The 21,061-nt window shown below is 53.5% G+C and overlaps 1 protein-coding gene and 1 long non-coding RNA gene across 2 annotated transcripts in view; both read right to left on the bottom strand.

Annotated features, from left to right (window-relative positions):
- The window catches only part of IGFBP2 (insulin like growth factor binding protein 2), a 28,997-nt gene extending 9,794 nt beyond the window's left edge, over window positions 1-19,203 (bottom strand). The window contains exon 1 of the mRNA XM_066233831.1: window positions 18,725-19,203. Coding sequence (XP_066089928.1) covers window positions 18,725-19,097 — 373 coding nt within the window. The 5' untranslated portion in view covers window positions 19,098-19,203. The remainder of the gene's footprint in view (window positions 1-18,724) is intronic.
- Window positions 4,262-9,901, bottom strand: LOC136306927 (uncharacterized). The gene is made up of 3 exons (XR_010725712.1): window positions 9,787-9,901; window positions 5,413-5,469; window positions 4,262-5,230 (listed from the first exon to the last, which is right to left on the bottom strand). It is a non-coding gene; the product is annotated as an uncharacterized lncRNA (long non-coding RNA).
- Window positions 19,204-21,061: the final 1,858 nt, after the last annotated feature.

The following is a 21,061-nucleotide window of genomic DNA, read 5'->3' on the forward strand; positions in this document are numbered from 1 at the left end:
CGTAGGCTGCAGTGCTGAGGGCATGCCGAGGAGCAGCCCTTAGCACCCCAAAGCACACAGCTGGAAAAGGCCCCAGGCTTGAAGGTGCCGGACAGGGACCTCCAGGGCCCGCGAAGAGCTTTTCCCCTGAGGATTAGTACGCATTAGCTGTTCTGTACATAGAGACCCAGGAAACAGGTCAGCACTGAAGCAGGGAGTTTTCTAATTACATACAGAAGGGAAAGCTTTCCCAGAGAGAGTGGGGGAGACGGCCGAGGCAGAGTCGTGAGCCCCAGTCTCATCTGGGGAGGGCTGGAAGAGTCGTGAGTCTCATCTGGGGAGGGCTGGAAGAGCCGGGAGAAGTCCCACGCTCTGCAGGTGTATGGCCACCCCTGTCCACCGTAAGCACCCAGAGGAGAGCGGGAGATGAGAGAGGCCGGTGGAATGAGAGGAAGTGGACAAATTGCCCCACTTTACAGACATCAAACATGGAAGGACTATACCACCCGGGCCTACGGAAGCACACACCACCTCTCTGCCATCATCAGAGGTGCTTCACAACTGGCACGGGCTGCCCACAGTGTCCCCTGAGCCAGCCTTGCTCATCTAGCCGAGGAGGGCAGCTGGAGCTGACGCTCCAGGAAGAAGAGATTTGTCTACTTCTATGCACTTACACCTTGGTTTTATAACTTCCTATCAGGACCCCTCACCCCCACCCCCACCCCCTCCCCACCCCCCCACCCCCGGTCGTAATCTTTTTTATTATAGTGCTGACAACCTTACTCAGTGGAAACCCTCGTGCTCAGCAGATCCTTCCACTCGGGAAAGCTCGCGTTCTCCCAGTGCGACACTGACCTCACTACTCCGCTGGCGACTCCTGATCTACGGGGGACCTGAAGGCATTCTTAGGAGAGCAAGCCCTGAGGACCTGAAAACAAGCCCCTAACCCCTTCTCACTCTGAGTGGGAGGCACCATTTTTACTCAAGCCTGATGAGGAGAGGGGACCTTTTCCCAGAACCATCGCACCTCTTCACAGTAGGTTAATGCGTCTCCTTTCTTCCTTTCTCTCTTCTGAAAAAAGAAATACTCGAGTCATTTTCCAACCTTCTCCTTAGTCTGTCTCATGGTTATTTGGAAATCGAAGAGCTGGAGGCACCAGGGAGGATCTGATCCAACTGCAAAACTACCATCCCCTCCAGTGGGTTGACCTCTTTTACCAGGTGAATAGCCCTTCACCAGTGGAGTCCAGCTGACAGCCCAGGAGGGTGCTGGCTGCCTCCTCCCCGGTGCCATCCTTCTTGGTGGATTTCTCCCCCAAAGCATTTAACTTTAACATATGTTGGGCAAAATAATAAATACTATTATCTTCCTCCCTCCTGCACATTCTCCATTAATGTTCGTGGAAATGGACAATTCATTAACAAACCCAATGGGGCAAAAACTCGGGGAGTCAAAAGCCCTAAATTCCAGTCCTGGCTTTGCCAGTTATGACCCACTTATGACTGTAATTTGGGCCAAACTCGAACTTCTCTGAGCTTTTATTTCTCAAGTCTGAAAAATGGCAATAATAATCTTTAAAGTGAAGGCGGCTACTTAACTAGGATACACTATGATTATCACTTAAATTCCCAATGTGAGAAAAACAAGCACTAGAAGAAATATACTACCGTATTTCTTGAATGGGTAAAGGAGTTATATTTGCTAGCGAGAGGGAAGGGTGAGTGATACCTGCTCTGTAAAATGGCTAAGTGCATGGGGGGGGGAGTTCTAGAGAGTTCTGCAATACTGCCTCTATGCTTATTACTCCTAAACCTTGATTTTGTTGATTATATAAATTCTATATGTTGCTAAACATCCAAGCTCTCCGCCATTTGATGGAAGTCCTTGGGCAAGTATGGATTTGCCTAAATTAACTCTGTTCACAGAATTTAGGGGGTGGGGGAGGGAGGCGGGCGGCGGCTCATTACTGCCGGGCATGTGCAGGTGAGGCAGGCTCGGCGGTAAACTCCCCACACTCGAGGAACCAGCTTTTGTTGGAGGGTACTTGAAGCCAGTCCCTCCGGATGGCTGATTGTGGTCACCTAACTCTCTAGCACGTGGCCGCCATGTTCAGTAACACAGCCCACCAGGAGGCTGGGTGGGTCACTCAGGCCGTGCTGGGAGGTGTGCAGGGAGGCAGAGGTTAGAAATAAGGTGGGAAAGGGGGCCTATTTGTTATTTTTCAGCTAAAGTTTAACCTGAGGTCCTCAGTGTCTCTGGGTAAATGATATTGTGTCTTCCTCCACATTTTTCTCAAATGGTCAGCGGCAGCTGGTCACAGGGCATAACCAGTGCACGTATGGAGGTCTGCTGTGGTGTCAGCTGGCACCCAGGATGTGCAAACATGGAGGTCTGCCGTGCCATGCTGCAGGCTGGCACCCAGGACGTGCAAGCATGGAAGTCTGCCTTGGTGTAGGCTGGCACCCAGGACGTGCAAGCATGGAGGTCTGCCATGCTGCAGGCTGGCACCCAGGATGTGCAAGCATGGAGGTCTGCCGTGCCGTGCTGCAGGCTGGCACCCAGGACATGCAAGCAGGGAGGTCTGCCGTGCCATGCTGCAGGCTGGCACCCAGGACGTGCAAGCATGGAGGTCTACCTTGGTGTAGGCTGGCAACCAGGACGTGCAAGCAGGGAGGTCTGCCATGCCATGCTGCAGGCTGGCACCCAGGATGTGCAAGCATGGAGGTCTGCCGTGCCATGCTGCAGGCTGGCACCCAGGACGTGCTAGCATGGAGGTCTGCCGTGCCATGCTGCAGGCTGGCACCCAGGACGTGCTAGCAGGGAGGTCTGCCGTGCCATGCTCCAGGCTGGCACCCAGGATGTGCAAGCAGGGAGGTCTGCCATGCCGTGCTGCAGGCTGGCACCCAGGACGTGCAAGCATGGAGGTCTGCCTTGGTGTAGGCTGGCAACCAGGACGTGCAAGCAGGGAGGTCTGCCATGCCATGCTGCAGGCTGGCACCCAGGATGTGCAAGCATGGAGGTCTGCCGTGCCATGCTGCAGGCTGGCACCCAGGACGTGCTAGCAGGGAGGTCTGCCATGCCATGCTGCAGGCTGGCACCCAGGACGTGCAAGCATGGAGGTCTGCCGTGCCATGCTGCAGGCTGGCACCCAGGACGTGCTAGCAGGGAGGTCTGCCGTGCCATGCTGCAGGCTGGTACCCAGGACGTGCAAGCAGGGAGGTCTGCCATGCCATGCTGCAGGCTGGCACCCAGGATGTGCAAGCATGGAGGTCTGCCGTGCCGTGCTGCAGGCTGGTACCCAGGACGTGCAAGCAGGGAGGTCTGCCGTGCCGTGCTGCAGGCTGGCATCCAGGATGTGCAAGCAGGGAGGTCTGCCGTGCCGTGCTGCAGGCTGGTACCCAGGATGTGCAAGCATGGAGGTCTGCCGTGCTGCAGGCTGGCACCCAGGACGTGCAAGCATGGAGGTCTGCCATGCTGCAGGCTGGCACCCAGGATGTACAAGCATGGAGGTCTGCCATGCTATGCTGCAGGCTGGCACCCAGGATGTACAAGCATGGAGGTCTGCCGTGCCATGCTGCAGGCTGGCACCCAGGACGTGCAAGCATGGAGGTCAGCCTTGGTGTAGGCTGGCACCCACCACACATCCCAGCTTAGCTGACTATATGTCCGCCTGGTTGTTGCAGCCACCCACTCTGACAGCCAGTTTCATTCCAAACTCCTTTTCCTTGCTTGCCCACTCTGAGCCCCTGTCCCCCACAAGGGATCCAGGTAAGCAAGCCCAACGTCTCTCAGATGCTACCATGCCCTGGAAGAAATGCCTTGGGAACAGACCAGCAGCTCCTCAGCCTGGTTTTCAAACAAAAGGAGATGATTCCTCCCCTCTGAATGCCCCTTGTGGAAGGAAATGGCTACGAGCAGCCTCTTCAGATGTTCTAGATCCACAAGTCGTCCAGGTGATACCACACAAGGGCAGCAACTGGCCTTTCTCTGGGATCACCTCCCTGCACCACAACTATGACAGTCCTGTCACCCAGCTACATGGTCAAGAGCTCGGTAAACTGAGTGGAATGGCCAGTAGACAGAGGCCCCCCTCACACAGGCAAAAAACCACACCGGGCAGAGAGCCGACCACCTGACAAGCCACCCTGAACCCTTTCTTGGTTTCCTTTGGAACACCAGCTCTTGAACCCAAAGCCTTGGCCAACCGGTTCGAGTGTGGTAGAAAGAACAGCGCTGGCCGGCAGGGCCAAGGCTCTGATCCTGCCAGTGAGGCACCGGCTTCAGTATGCTCATCTGAAACCCAGGGAATTCGACTAGGTGACTGGCTCCCAAACACTGCTGCTCATCAGAAATCAACTGAAGAGCTACCTAAAAATCGCATCCTGGACTCTAACCCTAGAATTTCAAAGACAGCAGCCTGGACAAAGGTCAAAGAATCTGTATTTTTAACAACCCCCTTCAAACCCTGCCATTTCCAGGGCCTCATTTCTTTGTGAGTCTCTCTGAGCCTGCCTCAGTTTCCTGAAGAACTTCTTGGTGATGGGAGAGAGATGCCTCTTCTTTTCAAGACATGTGGCTTCACATACACACGTTGTGAAGACGCAGCCACATAAGCTCCTTCCAGACAACCCGTGGGTTCACAAACAGGCACACACGTGTGCTTCGAGACACACGGAGGAGCCGTTCTTGGCCAGGCTGAGCCACGGAGGTTTCTAGAGCGTGGCCTCACGTCGCCATCTCCTGAGCTAGCAGAGACAGAACGGCCTCCCTGCTCACGCGCTTTCAAAGGGCTGCTTTATAAACAGCACCAGGGTCATTCCTGGAATCACAAGGACCCGGGGAGGGTCCGGGCTAAGGCAGACAGTTTGAGAAAACAAAAACAAGCTCAGATTCAGCCAAGGTCCTCTGGGACTCAGCGAGCCAGGCTGTCCTTGAAGAGCCAGGGAAATTGATACCAAGATGGCAAACAGTACTATCAGCTTACTCCTTTCCACGGTTCGCAAACATTTCCCTCTGGTTCAACTAACGCCATCCAAGAACCTGGCAAGGTGACCAAGTGACTGCTGCAGGCCCAAGTGACTATAGGGTGTGTCCTTGTACAAACACAGACTCGGGGCTCAGGGAGCAGGGAAAATGCGTCTGACCCGGCAATTCGACTTCTCTGAGACATGTGAGCAGGACACGCGGCCAACAAGGTTCATTCCGGCATCCTCTGTATGTGTGAGCAACTGTGAGCAACTGCACCCAAGTCTTTCAGTAGGTGGATGGGTAAAAAAAAAAAAAAGTCAGTATTATAATACAGTAGGATAATAGCAGTTAAAATGAGTAATTCTGACCTATGATCACTCATACGACCTACTCAAAACTGAGTGGGTCTCACAAACCCAAGGTTGACAGGGAGGAAAAGTTGCAGCATGAAACCTTTTACGTACATTTGCAGTTCACTTTCAGAGAACAAGTCTAGTGGTGATGATCATCCATTAGTAAATCTGTTTAGGTAAGAAAGAGAAACATTAAATGATGCATGCTGGTGGTCACCTCCGGGGAGAGGGGACAGGAAACAGGAGGCTGCTAGTGGGGGACAGCCATCAGGGGAAGTTTAAAAAAAGACTGGAAGCAAATATGACAACAACAAGGTATCCAACACTCCCAGTTCTGGGTGGTAAGCTGGTGTTCTTCCATTACTCTTTGTACTTTCTTGCATTTTTTTATACGTTTCTTTTCAAAAAGTCACCTCTCTCACTCCATTCACTCCTCCCCCTCCTTGTCAAGGTACAGTAATACACCGGGGGTGCTGTTAGAAGCCCACTAGCTGGACGAGGACCAAACAACCACAGTGACATGGCCCAGTGGACTGCTACTCTCAGAGGCCAGTGCCGTGTCACTAGGGTCACCTGGCTGCCCATCCGAGGCTGAACAGGGGCTCCTCGTCGGGTCTCTGTGGCATGAAGAACTGGGAAATGAGTCAGAGGAAAGGCCACAGACAATGGAAGAGAGTCACGGGGCCAAGGCGGGGAAGATGAAGGAATCAAGGCGCCCAGGCCCGAGAATGGAGAACAGAAGCACGAGCTCCTCCCACGCAGCACGGACGGGGCGCCCACAGGCGCAGAACGGCGGAGCGGCCCAAGGGCCGGTTGTGCCCAACCGAAGGGAGGCACCCGTTCTGCTTCCTGGCGGATGAGAAAGAAAACAGCCCTAAACTGAAGCAGGAGGGGTCACGTTAGAGCCCCCCGCGATTTTCGCGGGAAAGAACTAAAACAAATGACAAATTACACAGACTTCCTTCCGTGCTGTTTAGGAGGACCGTTCTAAGCAAGAAGGGAGACGGGAGACGGGCAATACGAACTCCGAGAGTCCAAAGGCCACCCGACCGAGTTGAGGAGGGGTCTTCCGGCGCGTGGGCCGTGCCCTTCCTCCCTCCCTCCTCCAAAGGATGGAAGCTTCCTGAAGACACAAACTTGGGCTTAACTTCCTGAGATCTTTTTTTAAAAAGTAGACACGATGAAACAAGTACAGGAAGAGAGACGCTCTGTGTGCTCAATTTACTTCTCTGAAAGGAGACTCTGCTTTCTTCTTCCAAGACTGAAGAAGCAGATACCTGTTCCACGCGCTTCTCTTACTTCCGTGACTTTATTCACCACAAAGGATTCTCACGATTTCCCATCAGCATCTTCCCAGGTGCCTCAGTTGCAAGGCGGAAAGAGCTATCTGTTTATTGGCATCAGCTTTATATGAATCTCCGCTGACCTGGTTTCTTCTTAAGACAGTATTCAACTTTTTAAAATGCTTTTCTGGCTCCCCTCTGGGATCCAAAGCCTGGGTTCCAGGTGGTAACGACAGCTGCATCCTGATGTGGTCAGTCTCAGAGCTTGCACACAGTACGTCCGCAAACTCGATCAACGTTTCAGCGTTAGGAAGGACAGTCATAACCAGGGAGCACCTCGCCACTCTCCGGCCTAGAGCACGTCACGATAGCACTTCTCGGCCTCCTTTTCCTGGGCTCTCCAGAACCATCTAGGCCCCAGAGCACCAAAAGTGGTTAGGAGGGGTGGTGAGCAAATAAAAGCATGAGACGGAAGAGGAAGGACACCACCCTCTCCCAGGACCCGCTCACACACTCAGTTTCGATGCTGTGTCTGGGTAGACCAGCTCTCATAGAGGAACGGAGACAGGGTCCTACACCCCTCTCTGCTACCACCCTCCCCTTCCCAACCGCCTCTTTCCCATCCCGAGAACACTGTTCTCAACTACTCCAGCCCGCACAAATTGAACCCACAGGATGCAAAAAGCAACGAAAAGACCTGCAGATGTCCAGGATTGCCGGCCACACTCTCAAACCGGCACGAGAAGTGTCCTGAATATAAATAAGTATCTTTAAATAGGTCATCAGGCTTTTCTTTCTCTTCAACGACAAGTTCACTAATTTTGTCTGATACAGTGCTGCACCCCATCCGTGGTCTCCTTTGGTTATGCTCTCTTGGTTTAGAGGCAGCAAACCAACCCAGAGACAACCAGCAGAGCCAAGTGAGAATCCTCACCTCTGGGGCATACCTGGGCCATGGTCAGCGGTCAGCCATTGGTGGAACCATAAAGAATGACAATGGCACCAAAGACCATGACTGCCCTCTGGAAAACTCGCTGTCCACTGACTTCATCCTGGGCTTTCCAAGCAAAGGGCAGCTGTCCGGGTAAGCCACACCTCCTAATAGGATTCTTAAGTTATCTCTTCTTTATAAACTTGGCCAATCAGAAAACATCCAAAAACAGGCATCTGACATTCTCCTTCTGTTCTGTGTGCTGAGACCTGCATGACCACACCTGATTATCTGCGTTTCTTACACCTAGTTTCTGGGTGAAGTGGTTTGTGTACAGAACTTCATTTTATCATCAATCTCATGAGGTTGATGATTTCTCATCCCCTCTCACCGCCAACAAGAGAGCCATAGGGTTTGAGGCTCTTTGTACCAAGTCACGTAGGCAATGGCAGAGCCAAAAACCAAACCCAGGTTGTTCAGTGTCATAGCTCTTAACCAACCAGAATGGCATCTGGCCACTCGGCACCAACCCTACAGAAAGATTCTCAACTGGACCTTTCAACCCAGAACTTCATTTCTTCTGTTCCCCATCACCTAGGCCTCTCCCCCACTCCACTGGACCCCCCCACCCCACATCTTCCCCATAGAGGAAGCCATCAGTCAAATGCCAACTGGCCCCACCCATCCTCAAGAGCCTTTCTGATTCAGTGAACACAGGCCCCTCCCACCCGGCTTTATCCTGCCTGGCACACCCCCTGCCACTGTTGCCACAGAAACTACCCAGCTTATCAGGCAGTGGCTGGGGCAGGACACCAGAAAATTGTCACTTGCATTTTATCTGGGCCTCAGGCACTTAGAAAGCAAGGTCACCATCCAGAGGCAACTTGGCATCTCCATTCCAGAAGTCAAGACAATAGACCTACAAGAAATTTCCTGGGGAGCTGCATAAAGGAACATTTTTGAGAAGTCAGGCCTTAATTACTAGCTCCCAGGGGAGAGGAGAGGAGCTTATCCAAGCAGCAGTATACAATCCCTGCTTCTCTGCATGCGTGTCTGGTGGAAGGGAGCCCTGGAACGCGGAGCCGGAGACAGGGCTCCGTGCTGGTCGGTCCGTTACAGTCTGTGCTTGCCTTGGCACTTGAACCTGAACGCAGTCCGAATTTCTTTATCGGTCAAGTGGGGAGAACCCTGAGGATAAGACAGAGAAAGAGAGGGGGAAAGAACCTACAGGCGCTTTGGGAGAAGTGGGCAATATCTAGGAAAAAAATAAAGCTTGTATTTATCATTGCTTCACCGTGTACTCTTTGAGAGCCCTTTGCTCACTGCTTGCCCACAATCCAACCTGGATCCCTCTGGCTGGAAGGCCCCCAGTCTCTTCCCCTCCTTTCAGGAGGGAACAGGCTGAGCCAGCTCCTCTGGCCTGGCCTCCTCCCCCACCTCCCCAAATTACCAAGGCCTTCCTGGGCCAGGTGCCCTCCCCTCCTCAGCTTCCTGGCTCCCCGAGCTCAGTTCCTTGAATGAACACAGGCTGACACACCTACACTCGTCTGCTAATTAGAAACCTCCCCAGGCTCTGCTCCGGCCAACATAACCAAGGCCTGTGGGGCAGAATGCCCGGCAGCTGGAGGCCGGCCAGCCCCCGGCCCCTTCTCCTCCACCTTCACTCCGGCTGCCTCCCCTCCCAACAGCCAGGAAGAGATGTGGGGCCCGCGGCCAGAAGGGGCCAGAGGGCTGCCAAACATCCCCCTCCCCCCTACAAAAAAAAAAAAAAAAAGGAAGGGAACCAGTTCCTGACTCCAGTCCACTCCGTTTCTTTCCGGGAGAAGAGCTTTCTAAGCAAGGTTCCCCTCTGTATCCTGATTGACACCAGGGCCTGGGCCAGCCACATCTCCTCGGCTTTGTTAAGGAACAGGAGTGGGTCAAGGGTTAGGAGCCAAGTAGGAGGGAGGCAGAGGGGGATGGCCCGTTTTTCAATTAAAAAAAAACCCTCTAGTCCACACATTCTACTCATCATGGAGGTGAGGCGAGGATGGGGGCACTCACTCTGGAACCTGCAGCCAGGAACTTCCTCTGGACTCGCTACCCACCTGTAAGGTGGGCTCTCCTGCCCACCACACACACACACACACACACACACACACACACACACACACCAGGAAGGCCCAGGGTCTCAGGGGACCAGCCACCCCAGACAGCTCAAGCATCCGTCTTTTCTGCCTCCTGAGGCCTCGCCTCCATCAGCAGCCTGACAACAGGCATCATGGTGCTCACATCAGCTGTCACTCCAAGGGCTTCCGGGACCAAAGAAGCAACCAGACAGGAAGAAAAACTGCAGGGTCCCAAAACTACTCTGCGGTCAGCGTCCTCCTCGCTGAGACCCTGCAGTCCACCGCGAAAGGCAATATGGCCCGCCCCGCCCCACCCCACCCCACCCTGGGAGTGAGGTCAACTCTGGAGCCTCCTCCTAAGGAAACATCAGCTTTCTGGATGGAACATCCAGTTCCTCCGCCAGGATCATGTTCAACTTTCTGGCACCGTCGGCTCAGGCAGGATGGATCTGAAAGCCCCTTTTCCTGAAGCAGGAAACAGGCGCCCAATGGGTCTTCGTTGGTTCTGACCACTCAAAAAATTGTCCCCCTCACACACACCCTACATCCCAAGTGTGTTCAGACCAGCTGGGTTTAAGCACAACCCTACTGTTCCGAAACTTGGGCCCTGTGGGTATAGGTTTCCTATGGAGGGGGGACCTTCCCACCCGAGAGGTGGCCTCAGCGAGCCTCCGGTCCCCGAACATGGGCAGCTGGAGGGCTGGCTCCTAGAGGTGGGCTAGCCAGAAAGCAGGACTCAGCCCTGGGCCACCTGTTTCTGAGCAGCAAGGCCAGCACAGGTATCCAATATCCCAACTCTGGGGTCAGCTCTATCCACCCCGTCCCTCCCCCTATCTAGGCACTAGAGTGCGGCTCCCACACCGAGAATAGTCCGTCCCAGGCATTAGCACATGGGCCCCAAAGAGTATTGCCCAACTCTCTATAAAATGTGCAAGCCTGTTGACTTCAAGCCTTTTTGATTGTCAGCTGGGTTTACACTGCTTTTAAAGCATAGTATCCTTACCCTCTCTGTGAAGGACTTCACTATCGCCTATGGAAGTAGGTCAGAGGTATGGGTAGGTCACCATTCTATAGGTGAAGAGAGAAAAAAAATCAAATGACTCTCCTAAAAAGAAAACATTCTAACTTTATTATCTCCCCCTACACACACAGACACACAAGCACACATGTACACACGTATGCAGGCATGACTTTATATCAATGCCTGATGTACAGATAAGGAAACTGAGGCTTGGAGAAAATACACCTCTAATGAGGCCCTTACACACACTGTTGACATCTTACAGGCGAGTGGCCTGCTGACACAGCCTATTTTATATTATTTTATTTTATTGACCGTTGACTGGAGGGGGGGGGGAGAGAGAGAAACACTGATTTGTTGTTCTCCTTATTGACGCCTTCACTGGTGGATTCTCGTCTGGGCCCAGACTGGGGATGGCACCTGCGACCTTGGCGTATCAGGACAACTCTCTAACCAACTGAGCTACCCAGCCAGGCTACATCTTCATTTTATTTATTTTTTAATTTTTTTAGAAGATTTTTATTTATTGGTTTTAGAGAGGAGAAAGAGAGAGAAGAGGGGGAAGAGCAGGAAGCAGCAACTGGTAGTAGTTGCTTCTCGTATGTGCCTTGACCGGGCAAGCCTGGGGTTTTCAAACCAGTGACCTCAGCGTTCCAGGCCGACGTTCCATCCACTGCGCCACCACAGGTCAAGCTGGCCTTCATTTCTTTTTTTTTTTTTTATCTATTTATTCATTTTTAGAGGAGAGAGAGAAAGATTGAAAGAGAGAGAGAGAGAGAGAGAGGAGCAGGAAGCTTCAACTCCCATATGTGCCTTGACCAGGCAAGCCCAGGGTTTTGAACTGGCGACCTCATTGTTCTAGGTCGACGCTTTATCCACTGTGCCACCACAGGTCAGGCCTGGCCTTCATTTCAAAGCCCGGCTAGCTAAGCGTCAGAAAGGAGACGCAGCTTGCCAAGATTAAAAGCAGCAACGTGTGAGGAGCTACTCCGTGTTGGGTACTTCCCACCACCACCTGCGCCCTCACACGCACCCCTTTTAAGAAATACAATATAGGCAACGATGTAACGGCTAGGTATGGAGCCGGGTGGGTACCGGAAATATCGAACACGTTGTGAAGTATACGACTGTCTAACCTCTGTGCTGTATGAATGTAAACTTTAATTGAAAAAAAAAAAGAATGGAATAAGAAAAGTGACACAAATATACCTAAGTATAAATATTTCAAATAAAAATTTTAAAAATGGACACACAAGGCATGCAACCATCCCCGTGGCACCAACAGAAAAGGCCCTCGCCCATCAGCACTCGGGTTCTGAGCAGGTCTGCACTGGGACCCGGGTTGATTGACAGCAGAGCAGTCTGCTTCCACCATCATCTTCCCTGCCCCCTCCTGCCCTCCACTCCAAAAGACCACCCTGGGATCCTCTGTCTCTCCTGACTGCTGCACACTGGCCACTTCCATCTCTGAAGTCCCCAAGCTCCCGAGACTCAGGCCCCTGGAAGGAGGTGAGGAAATGCGAATAACTGAACCTGAACCCGGCAGTGATGAGCCAAGACCTTTGGCAGGTATCCAGAAACAAGCCCTCCAGCTGACGGGGTCAAAGGCTTTTCTGGCCAAGGGTCCCACTCCTTCCTCAGCCAGGGAAAGACATGCAGCCAGGTTAATGGGCCATTCTATTACCTGCCTGCTAAGGTGCCCCTTGACAAGGCCCAAGGCCACACCTACGAAATGGAGGCAAAAAGCCTCCCTCGCAGGGACGTCATAGACAGAAGACAAAGCAGGCAAAGAAGCTGGTTCACCACGGGATAAGGACAGACGGGAGGATGACCCATCTCCTGGTGGTTGCCTGCTACCTCCGCAAAATGTTGACCAGAGACAGCAAGGAGAAGCAGAGGGGCCCAGAACATCTGCCAACCAGATCGCCAGCTCCCCGGTGAACTGAGAGTGTAACCTCACTCCTCCATGCCCTGCTTTCCGCAGAAGCAGCCCTTGTACTGACCCTCCTGGGGGAGATGGCTACCCCTCCTCTGCCCACAGAGCCTGGCCGGGCACTGCCAGCCAACCACCCACCTCATTTAAGGATTAGATTGGTTTCAAACATTCCAGTCCCCACCCACCTACGTGGTCTCCCTCTAACTGGATCCCTGAGGCCCGTACTTTTTTATACCACCTTTTCTCAGTCCAGCAAGGTGTCCTAGACCCGGTCAAAGTGGGAGAGGTATGTGGGGAAGGGTTTAGGGGGCACTGAGAAGACAGGAAGGAGAAAGCAGGGGAAGGAAGGGGCAGCTGGAAACACAGAGAGGAGAGATTGAAACAAAATGTAGTCCCTGGGCCCTGGATGGTTTGCTCAGTGGTAGAGCATCAGACCAGTGTGTGGATGTCCCAGGTTCGATTCCCAGTCAGGGCACACAGGAGAGGCGCCCATCTGCTTCTCCACCCCTCCCACACCCGTTTCTCTTTCTCTCCCTCTCTCTCTTCCCCTCCTGCATCTATGGCTTGATTGGAGCAAGCTGGCACAGGCCACTAAGAATGACTCCATGGCCTTCGCCTCAAGCACTAAACAAGAGCTCAGTTGCTGAGCAATGGAGCAAGCGCCAGATCAGCAGAGCATCGCCCCCTAGTGGGCTTGCCAGGTGGATCTCGGTCTGGATGCATACAGGAGTCTGGCTCTCTGCCTCCTCTCCTCTCACTGAATAAAAAGAAACAAACAAATAAATAAATGTAGTCCCTACGTATGAAGTCCCTTTAAAAATAACAACAATCACTTTTTTGTACAGTGTTGTATAAGGTGAAGAAAGCCAATAACAAAACCACATGTGGCCCTGGCCAGGCAGCTTGGTTGGTTAGAGCATCGTCCTGAAGTGCAGAGGTTGCTGGTTTGATCCCCAGTCAGGGCACACACAGGAACAAATCGAAGTTCCTGTTGCTCACTTCCCCTCTCTCTCTAAAATCAATAAAATAAACATAGAAAGAAAGAGAGGAAGGAAGGAAGGAAGGAAGGGAGGGAGGGAGGGAGGGAGGGGAGGGGAGGGGAGGGAGAGAGAGTCCTTTGTTATGAAAATACTCTGTTTATTTCCTGCTCCTTCCCTTTAGCAGTCCCTGGCCTCTCCTGCCACTAACACCTGCACCCCTAAGTCAAGAATAAAGCTCCTGCCCTGGCCAGTTGGCTCAGTGGTAGAGCGTCGGCCTGGCGTGCAGGAGTCCCGGGCTCGATTCCTGGCCAGGGCACACAGGAGAAGCGCCCATCTGCTTCTCCACCCCCCCTCCTTCCTCTCTGTCTCTCTCTTCCCCTCCCGCAGCCAAGGCTCCATTGGAGCAAAAAGATGACCCAGGCGCTGGGGATGGCTCCTTGGCCTCTGCCCCAGGCGCTAGAGTGGCTCTGGTTGCAACAGAGCGATGCCCCGGATGGGCAAAGCATTGCCCCCTGGTGGGTGTGCCGGGTGGATCCCGGTCGGGCGCATGTGGGAGTCTGTCTGACTGCTTCCCCGTTTCCAGCTTCAGAAAAATAAAAAAAATTTAAAAAAGGAAAAAAAAAGAATAAAGCTCCTATTCTGCATTTCATTAGAGCTAAGAATTTTTGAAACTTCCTTATATCAAAACTTAGCAGTCGTATGTCCCGTTTTCTATGGCAGAGAACAGCTAATCTGAGAACCAACTAGAATTGAATCTGACATGCTCTCAAAATAAGCCCTCAAATGTATGACAATGGGGGGCCGAATTTGTGCCTACTTGTAGGCAACCCACAAGCATTTTTATAGGACTTATTTTCATGTCACAGCACCTCCCTCCACCATCCCCAACCCAACCCAAAGAACTGATTTGTCTGAAAAATATATACATATTTTAAAGCTCAATGCTAAGGTAAACTAACAGTGAGAACCATATAAACCTCCCTTTTCCCTCTGCCTGCCAGGAAACTCAATAGTTCAATTTGGGCAAGAACCACTGCATAGATAAGTCCTCATGACCACACCAGATACATTCTTCTTCCCCCATCCCAGGACTCTATCACCTATCCTAACTCAGAGTCCTTAGCCCTGTTTTTGTTTTTGTGAGATCTTTTGACATTGCTATACAGGATTTACTTTTTCTTTTTTGTTTTTTTTTTGGGTTTTTTTTTTGTATTTTTCTGAAGTTGGAAACGGGGAGGCAGACAGACTCCCGCATGCGCCCAACCGGGATCCACCCGGCACGCCCACCAGGGGGTGATGCTCTGCCCATCTGGGGCCTCGCTCTGCCGCAATCAGTGCCATTCTAGCACCTGAGGCAGAGGCCACAGAGCCATCCTCAGCGCCCGGGCAAACTTTGCTCCAGTGGAGCCTCGGCTGCGGGAGGGGAAGAGAGAGACAGAGAGGAAGGAGAGGGGGAGGGATGGAGAAGCAGATGGGCGCTTCTCCTGTGTGCCCTGGCTGGGAATCGAACCCGGGACTCCTGCACGCCAGGCTGATGCTGTACCACTGAGCCAACCAGCCAGGGCCGGATTTACTTTTTCTTAAAGCCTCCTCAAATATCTTATCAAGGGAATGGATGGGGTCACTGGTACCACACAAAGGGAATTGTCTATAGTGAACAGTTTGGACATAGGTGGAAGGTGGATGGAAAGACTGCAAGCAAAGCCCCTGATTCTGCCACTTCCTCAAATCCCAGCCCTCCAGCACAATGGCAGCTCGAGGCCACTGCCTGCCCAGCAGGCTCAGTTCCTAGGGAGCCACATCCTCCAGACCAGTCCCGCCTCCAAGGCCAGAGTGCACAGAGCCACCCTTGCTTGGTATCCACAGCCAGGAACCCCAAGTCTCCAAGAAAGGGGATCCAGGAGCAGCAGCCCTCAGCGAGTGCCATCCCCTTCCAGCAGAGCAGTGACTCAGGGGGAGCAGCTTAGCAGAGTTCTGCGGTCTGTCCAGAAGGGGGCAGGGGGGGGAGGACATCGCTGTTAGCAATCAGTGACAGTGGGTCCCACTCAGTCCCCAAGTCTATTTTATGACTTTAAACTCAGTATGTAAATTTATGCAAGACAAGATGCAAAACGGTGCTTTGAACCAGAAGTCCCATTGCTTTTCTCCCCTTTTTTGAAACTGCACTGAACCACTGTAAATCAGTGCTTGCCTCTGCCTCCTCCTCCTCCTCCAGCAACTGTAGAAGCAAAGACTGTGCAGCCTGCCTACCCTGGGACTTGGAATGACTGCACAGTTCTATAGCACCTTTATGTGTGCAGCGGGCCAGACAGCCACTTTGGCGGACCCACCCATCGGCATAATCCCCGGCATTGTACATGGTAGAGAAGGAGGCAGGAAGCTGCTGAGGGAGGCCCTGAATTCTGAAAGGACCCAACCTGGCCCAGACCCTCTTCCCCGACATTTCTAGGCACATCTGCCCGCCCCACCACCAACCACAGAACCACACTGTTAGGTCTAGGCTCCACGCAGCTCTCAGGGTCCTCCTCCCAGCTTTCTCCCAGACCCACCCGCTCCAGCCCCTCCCCTTTGACTTCCAGGTTCCTTTGAAGCAACGTCTCAGCCCATCACCCCCAGGGCACGCAGGCTGAAGTGCCCACCCCCACCCCCCAGCCGTCCCCAGGAAGCCAGCGGCACAGCCCCTGAGCCCAGGGAACAAAGACAAAAGAGCTAACTGTGAAGCCGGAACTGCTGGGGTTTGCTGCCTCGAAACGAGAGGGCATGTTTAAAATTCTTAAAAGCAACCTGCTCGAAGAGGAATGCAGGCTGGGATGGGGAGGGGGAGGCTCGCTCCTCAGAGGGGGAAGGAGACGGGTTGGGAGAAGAGGAGGAGGCAGCCGCATTCAATGCTAAGGTCTCTTCTGAACCGTGCTCATCCCCTGCCCCCACCCAGTTTGGACCCCTGGACTCTCCATGCAGTGCCCCCCACCCCAGCCCAAGACTCTCTTCTACACAAAAGCCTCAAAACGTGCCCCCCCTCTCCTCCTGACACCCCTGCAGGCCCAGGCTTCTCCCCACAGTGCCTAGGAACCCCGAGCCCCCCTCATGCTTCAGGCCCCCTGCTCTTGGTCCTGTCTTCCCAATGTGCCCGCTAGGCTTCCACATTTGACTCCCCACCCCCACCTTGGCGTCCCCTCTTACCGCTGTGGAGCACAAGAAAAAGACCCAGGAAGCTGAGGAGGCACCTGGGGCCAATCGGTGGAAGGAGTCCCACAGGCAGTAAGAAAACCCCGAGTGGCATTCTTCCCAGGAACTCACCCCACTGGCCCCGGGATCCCCAGCACCTGCCCCTTTCTGGCTCCAGGGAGGTGTACATGGGGAATCTGTGCGTCTGTACCCTGCCGAAGACCCTAACCTGCTGCTGGGGTCTGGGAAGCAGAAGAGCCGGTGTTCAGGCTGAGAGTGAGAGATATGAAAAGTAAAAGAAATCGTAAAATGTTTAGGAAGGCCATGCACCACGCACGTCATTAAAAACAATCAAAACCCAAAGGATTCTACGAACTTGGAGGCCTTTTGAAAAGTTCGCCCTGCTGAGGAAGATGTTGAAGTTTGTCAAGAGAAGAGTTCAGCTCAGAAACGGCCGGTATCTCCCGGAAGGACCAAGGGGGGCGAGGGGGCGATGGAGGAGGAGCACAGGACCAAGGCACGCGGGCCGCGGTGCGAGGCACTCGGCAGTCATTTTCCTCGTGGTGTGACTTTCTAAGAGAAGCAGGTGTAAGGGTTAATTAACTCTGAGGCAGGCTGGGGAGGGAGGCGAGCTGGTGGCAGAATTAAGAGACTGAGGCCTTCAGTTTGGAGTGTGCTGGGAGGAAGCCCTAACTTGCTCTGCACTCAAGGTCAAGCCAGAGAAATAGAAAAAGATTTCGACTCTGACCCCTAATTCCATTCCCAAGGAGAATGGGGTGAAAAACAATAGCAGGCCAGGGGAAAGGCGGGGGTTGGGGGGTTACAATGACCGCAGAAGCTGAGAGGAATGTTTTCACTCTTTTTCTTCTTCTTCTTCTTCCAAGTTTGAGAAACTTGGTCAGACTCGCTTGCTTTTTAAGCAGCAGGCAGTGGACATATTTCACCACTGTCTCCAAGAGAAAAGAAAATAATTACAGCTTCTGCCAGACCACTGCGGCAGGAGGCTTTTGTAATTATAAAAACATAATAATAATAAAAAAATGAAGTCCTTACAGTTGTCTCCCTCAGAAAACTCTTTTGGGGGGTTGAGGGCCCCTTACAAAGAATCTCAGGGTCCCCAGTCTATCATATAGAAAGAGTTCTCCCAAATTAGGATGGGGCGGCGGTGGGGGAGGGGCACCTCGCTCGGGCGAGAGCAGCTGCGTCCACCGCCCAGGCATCCTCCAGCTTCCGCCCGGGGGTCCAGATGTTAAACTGAGCCACACGGCTGCCCCCGCCCCAGGACTGCAGCCGGCGACCTGGTTTACGTTACACTGCCTCAACTGCTGGGGGGTCTCTTCCTCGCTTTCCAAAAGCCCCTCTTTTATTTCTCCACCCAACATAGTAGCAAGATCCTTTTTCTTTTCTCTATGCGAAGAAAAAATTTAAAAAGGCGGCGTCCGTTTTTATTCGCCCCTCCCCGAACAAACTCACCTTGCCAAATACCAACAAGTCGTTTATTTCTACCGCACAACCCTAGGAGAGAAGAGCGCCGTTGCCTTCTCTTTGAACCCCCTTTTTATTCAGAGATCCCCAGTGTCACCGACACCCGACACCCCCGCCCCTCAAAAGCGCCCTCCACCAGGACTTTTCCAGGACTCTTCGGTCCCTAGTCCCACAGGTCTGATTGAACCCCTCCACCCGTAACCCCCCTCCAAAATAAAAGTCAGGGGACATTCCACCCGGGGAAAGCATGCTAGCAAGGGTGCCTTTCCTCTCCCCCTGTAACCCTACAGGACGGAGCCAGGTTCCTCCGCGCGCTCTAACTCCAGTCCCCCCGCGGGCTTGACTTTCGGGTCCTCTTCTCAACAATCCCCCGAAGCTGGCCAAGGACTCCCTCCGCCTCTGCTAACACGGTCTCCGAGGGCCTGCCGCACACTGCTTTCCTGCAGAGCAGCCACCAGCCAGCCCCACGCAGCCCTCCAAGTTTCTCCCAAGTACGGTTCCCAGCCTGCGTTACCTGCAACCTGCTCTGGGCTGTCGGCGTCGCGGCGCTTCTCGCAAGTGCCCGCGCCCTGGACCAGCGCCTGCAGGGGCAGCTCGGAACCTGGGTGCGGATAACAGCGCAGCCCTTGGGCGCAGCGCGGGGTGTAGACGCCGCACGTCTCGCCCTCCAGACGGGCGCACACGGAGCAGCAGCCACAGCCCGGCTCCCGGACCAGCTCGGCGCAGGGGCCCCCGGGTCCGGCGGCCGGGGTCCTGCAGGAGGCCAGGCGCTCGGGCGTGCAGGGCGGGCAGCGGAACAGCACCTCGGCACGGGCGCCTGCGCCCAGCAGCAGCAGCAGCGGCGGCAGGAGCAGCAGCAGCGCGGGGCCGCCCAGTCTCGGCAGCATGTTGGCGACGGTTAGCGCGACCGCGGCGAGAGAGCGGGCAGGTGGCACGGCCTTGAGAGCACGGGAGCCGCCTCCTGGACTTCTTTCTCCTCGGCGGCCGCCGCAGCCGGGTCCTAAAGGGCCTTACGTCTCCCCGCCCCCTGTCTTCTCCCCTCCCCCTTTTGGAGACCACCCCCTTTCCCCGACACTCCAGCGCGCGGGCCTGTGCGTGCGCGCACGCCCACTTGCCCACCCCCACTTCGTTCCCAGCTCTGTAAGTCTCCTACCCGCCCTGGCCTCGGTCCCACCACACCCTTCTGCCCAGGCGCCCTGACTCCCGAAGAGTAAGAATCACTTAGGGGCTTGAGTAGGATCGGCCGGGAGTGAAGAGTGGGTGCTTTTGTCTCCTGTTTTCAGTTCGATTCGCTAGGAATTAGCTTGCGCGCCTCCCGGCACTGGGCTAATGGCTGAGGGAATGCAGAACACAAAGGCATGCTCTTGACCTTTAAGTAGGTTTCGCTCCCAACCCCAACGACTGCCTCCAACTTCGATTTTCATCGACCGGCTAACAAGTTGTTTGAGACAGTGATTTGGGGGTTGGGTGACTTGGGAGCAGTTTCACATCCTACCAACCTAGCGCTGTACAACCACCTTCAGGGACCATGGCAGTTTCCCAGCCGGGCAGGCATCTGGTAACTGTACGGTAACTGCAGTTTGTGGACATTGAGAAACCTGTTCCCTTCTGTTCCGCCTTCTCTGCCCCACCTCCGAAAAAATGTAATCCCTTAGCCACCTGAGACCCCACCCCCAGAACCCCTCACCCCCACCCCACAGAGGCATTTGCTGCAAAAGAGATCCCAGACCATCCTGCTTCGGGGGTCTTGGGAAGGTTAGATCAGCCTGACAGATGTGAGAGAACATCCAGGGGAAAGGTCATCGATAGCGCTCTCCAATACTGCCAATAAACGGAGAAGGATGGCCTCCTTTCACTGTTCTGTTTACTGAGTCATCTGTCCAAGTTGTCTTCAACCTTCCTGCACTCCAGGCTGGACCTGCCATCTTCCTAGGCTGTGATTCTACTAACAGAGACCCTTGTCAGAGAGACTGTCTTGATGAGGATGGACCATTAAGCTGCCTGCAGGCCCAGTTTAATTTCTCAGTACAGTTATGCCACGTAAGGAGGTTCCTGTGAACACGGGGCTGCGTGCACAGAGGTAGTTCCGTAAGATGATAATGGAGCTGAAACATTCCTTTTACCTAGTGACTTCATAGTCATTGTAATGTCGTTGCCCGGCACATTACTCATGCATTTGTGGTGATTCTGGTATAAACAGACTTGTGCTGTCAGTTGTACAAAAATATAGTATGTATAATTTTGTACAGTACATGGTACTGGAGAATGATGATAAACAACCATTTACTGGTTTATGTCTTTGCTAAACTATACCTTTTATCATCGTTTTAGAGTGTTCTGTAAAACAGCGTGTGGTGTGACGCTGGCAGTAGCTTCATCTATCTCCTGCTTACCAAGTATCTTGATGCCAACATTTTCTCTTGTGCTTGATCATATTTCATGTTATAAGAGGCAGGTTCTTACCTGACCAGGTGGTGGCGCAGTGGGTAGAGCGTCGGCCTGGGACTCCGAGGACCCTGGTTCAAAAGCAAAGATCACCAACTTGAGCGCGGCCTCACCAGCTTGAGGACAGGGTCACTGGCTTGAGTGTGGGTTCATAGACATGACTCCATGGTCCTGGCTTGAGCCCAAAGGTCTCTAGCTTAAAGCCCAAGGTCACTGGCTGGAGCCCTAGGTCCCTGGCTTGAGCAAGGGGTTAGGGCTCAGCTGGAGCCCCCAGGTCAAGGCACATATGAGAAAGCAATCAATGAACAACTAAGGTGCCACTACTGTATGCTTCTCATCTCTCTCCCTTCCTATCCTTCTCTGTCTCTCACTTGCGCAAAAAAAAAATAAATAAATAAAAGGTTCC

Source organism: Saccopteryx bilineata, chromosome 5, assembly GCF_036850765.1.
Source record: "Saccopteryx bilineata isolate mSacBil1 chromosome 5, mSacBil1_pri_phased_curated, whole genome shotgun sequence".
Lineage (NCBI taxonomy): Eukaryota > Metazoa > Chordata > Mammalia > Chiroptera > Emballonuridae > Saccopteryx > Saccopteryx bilineata.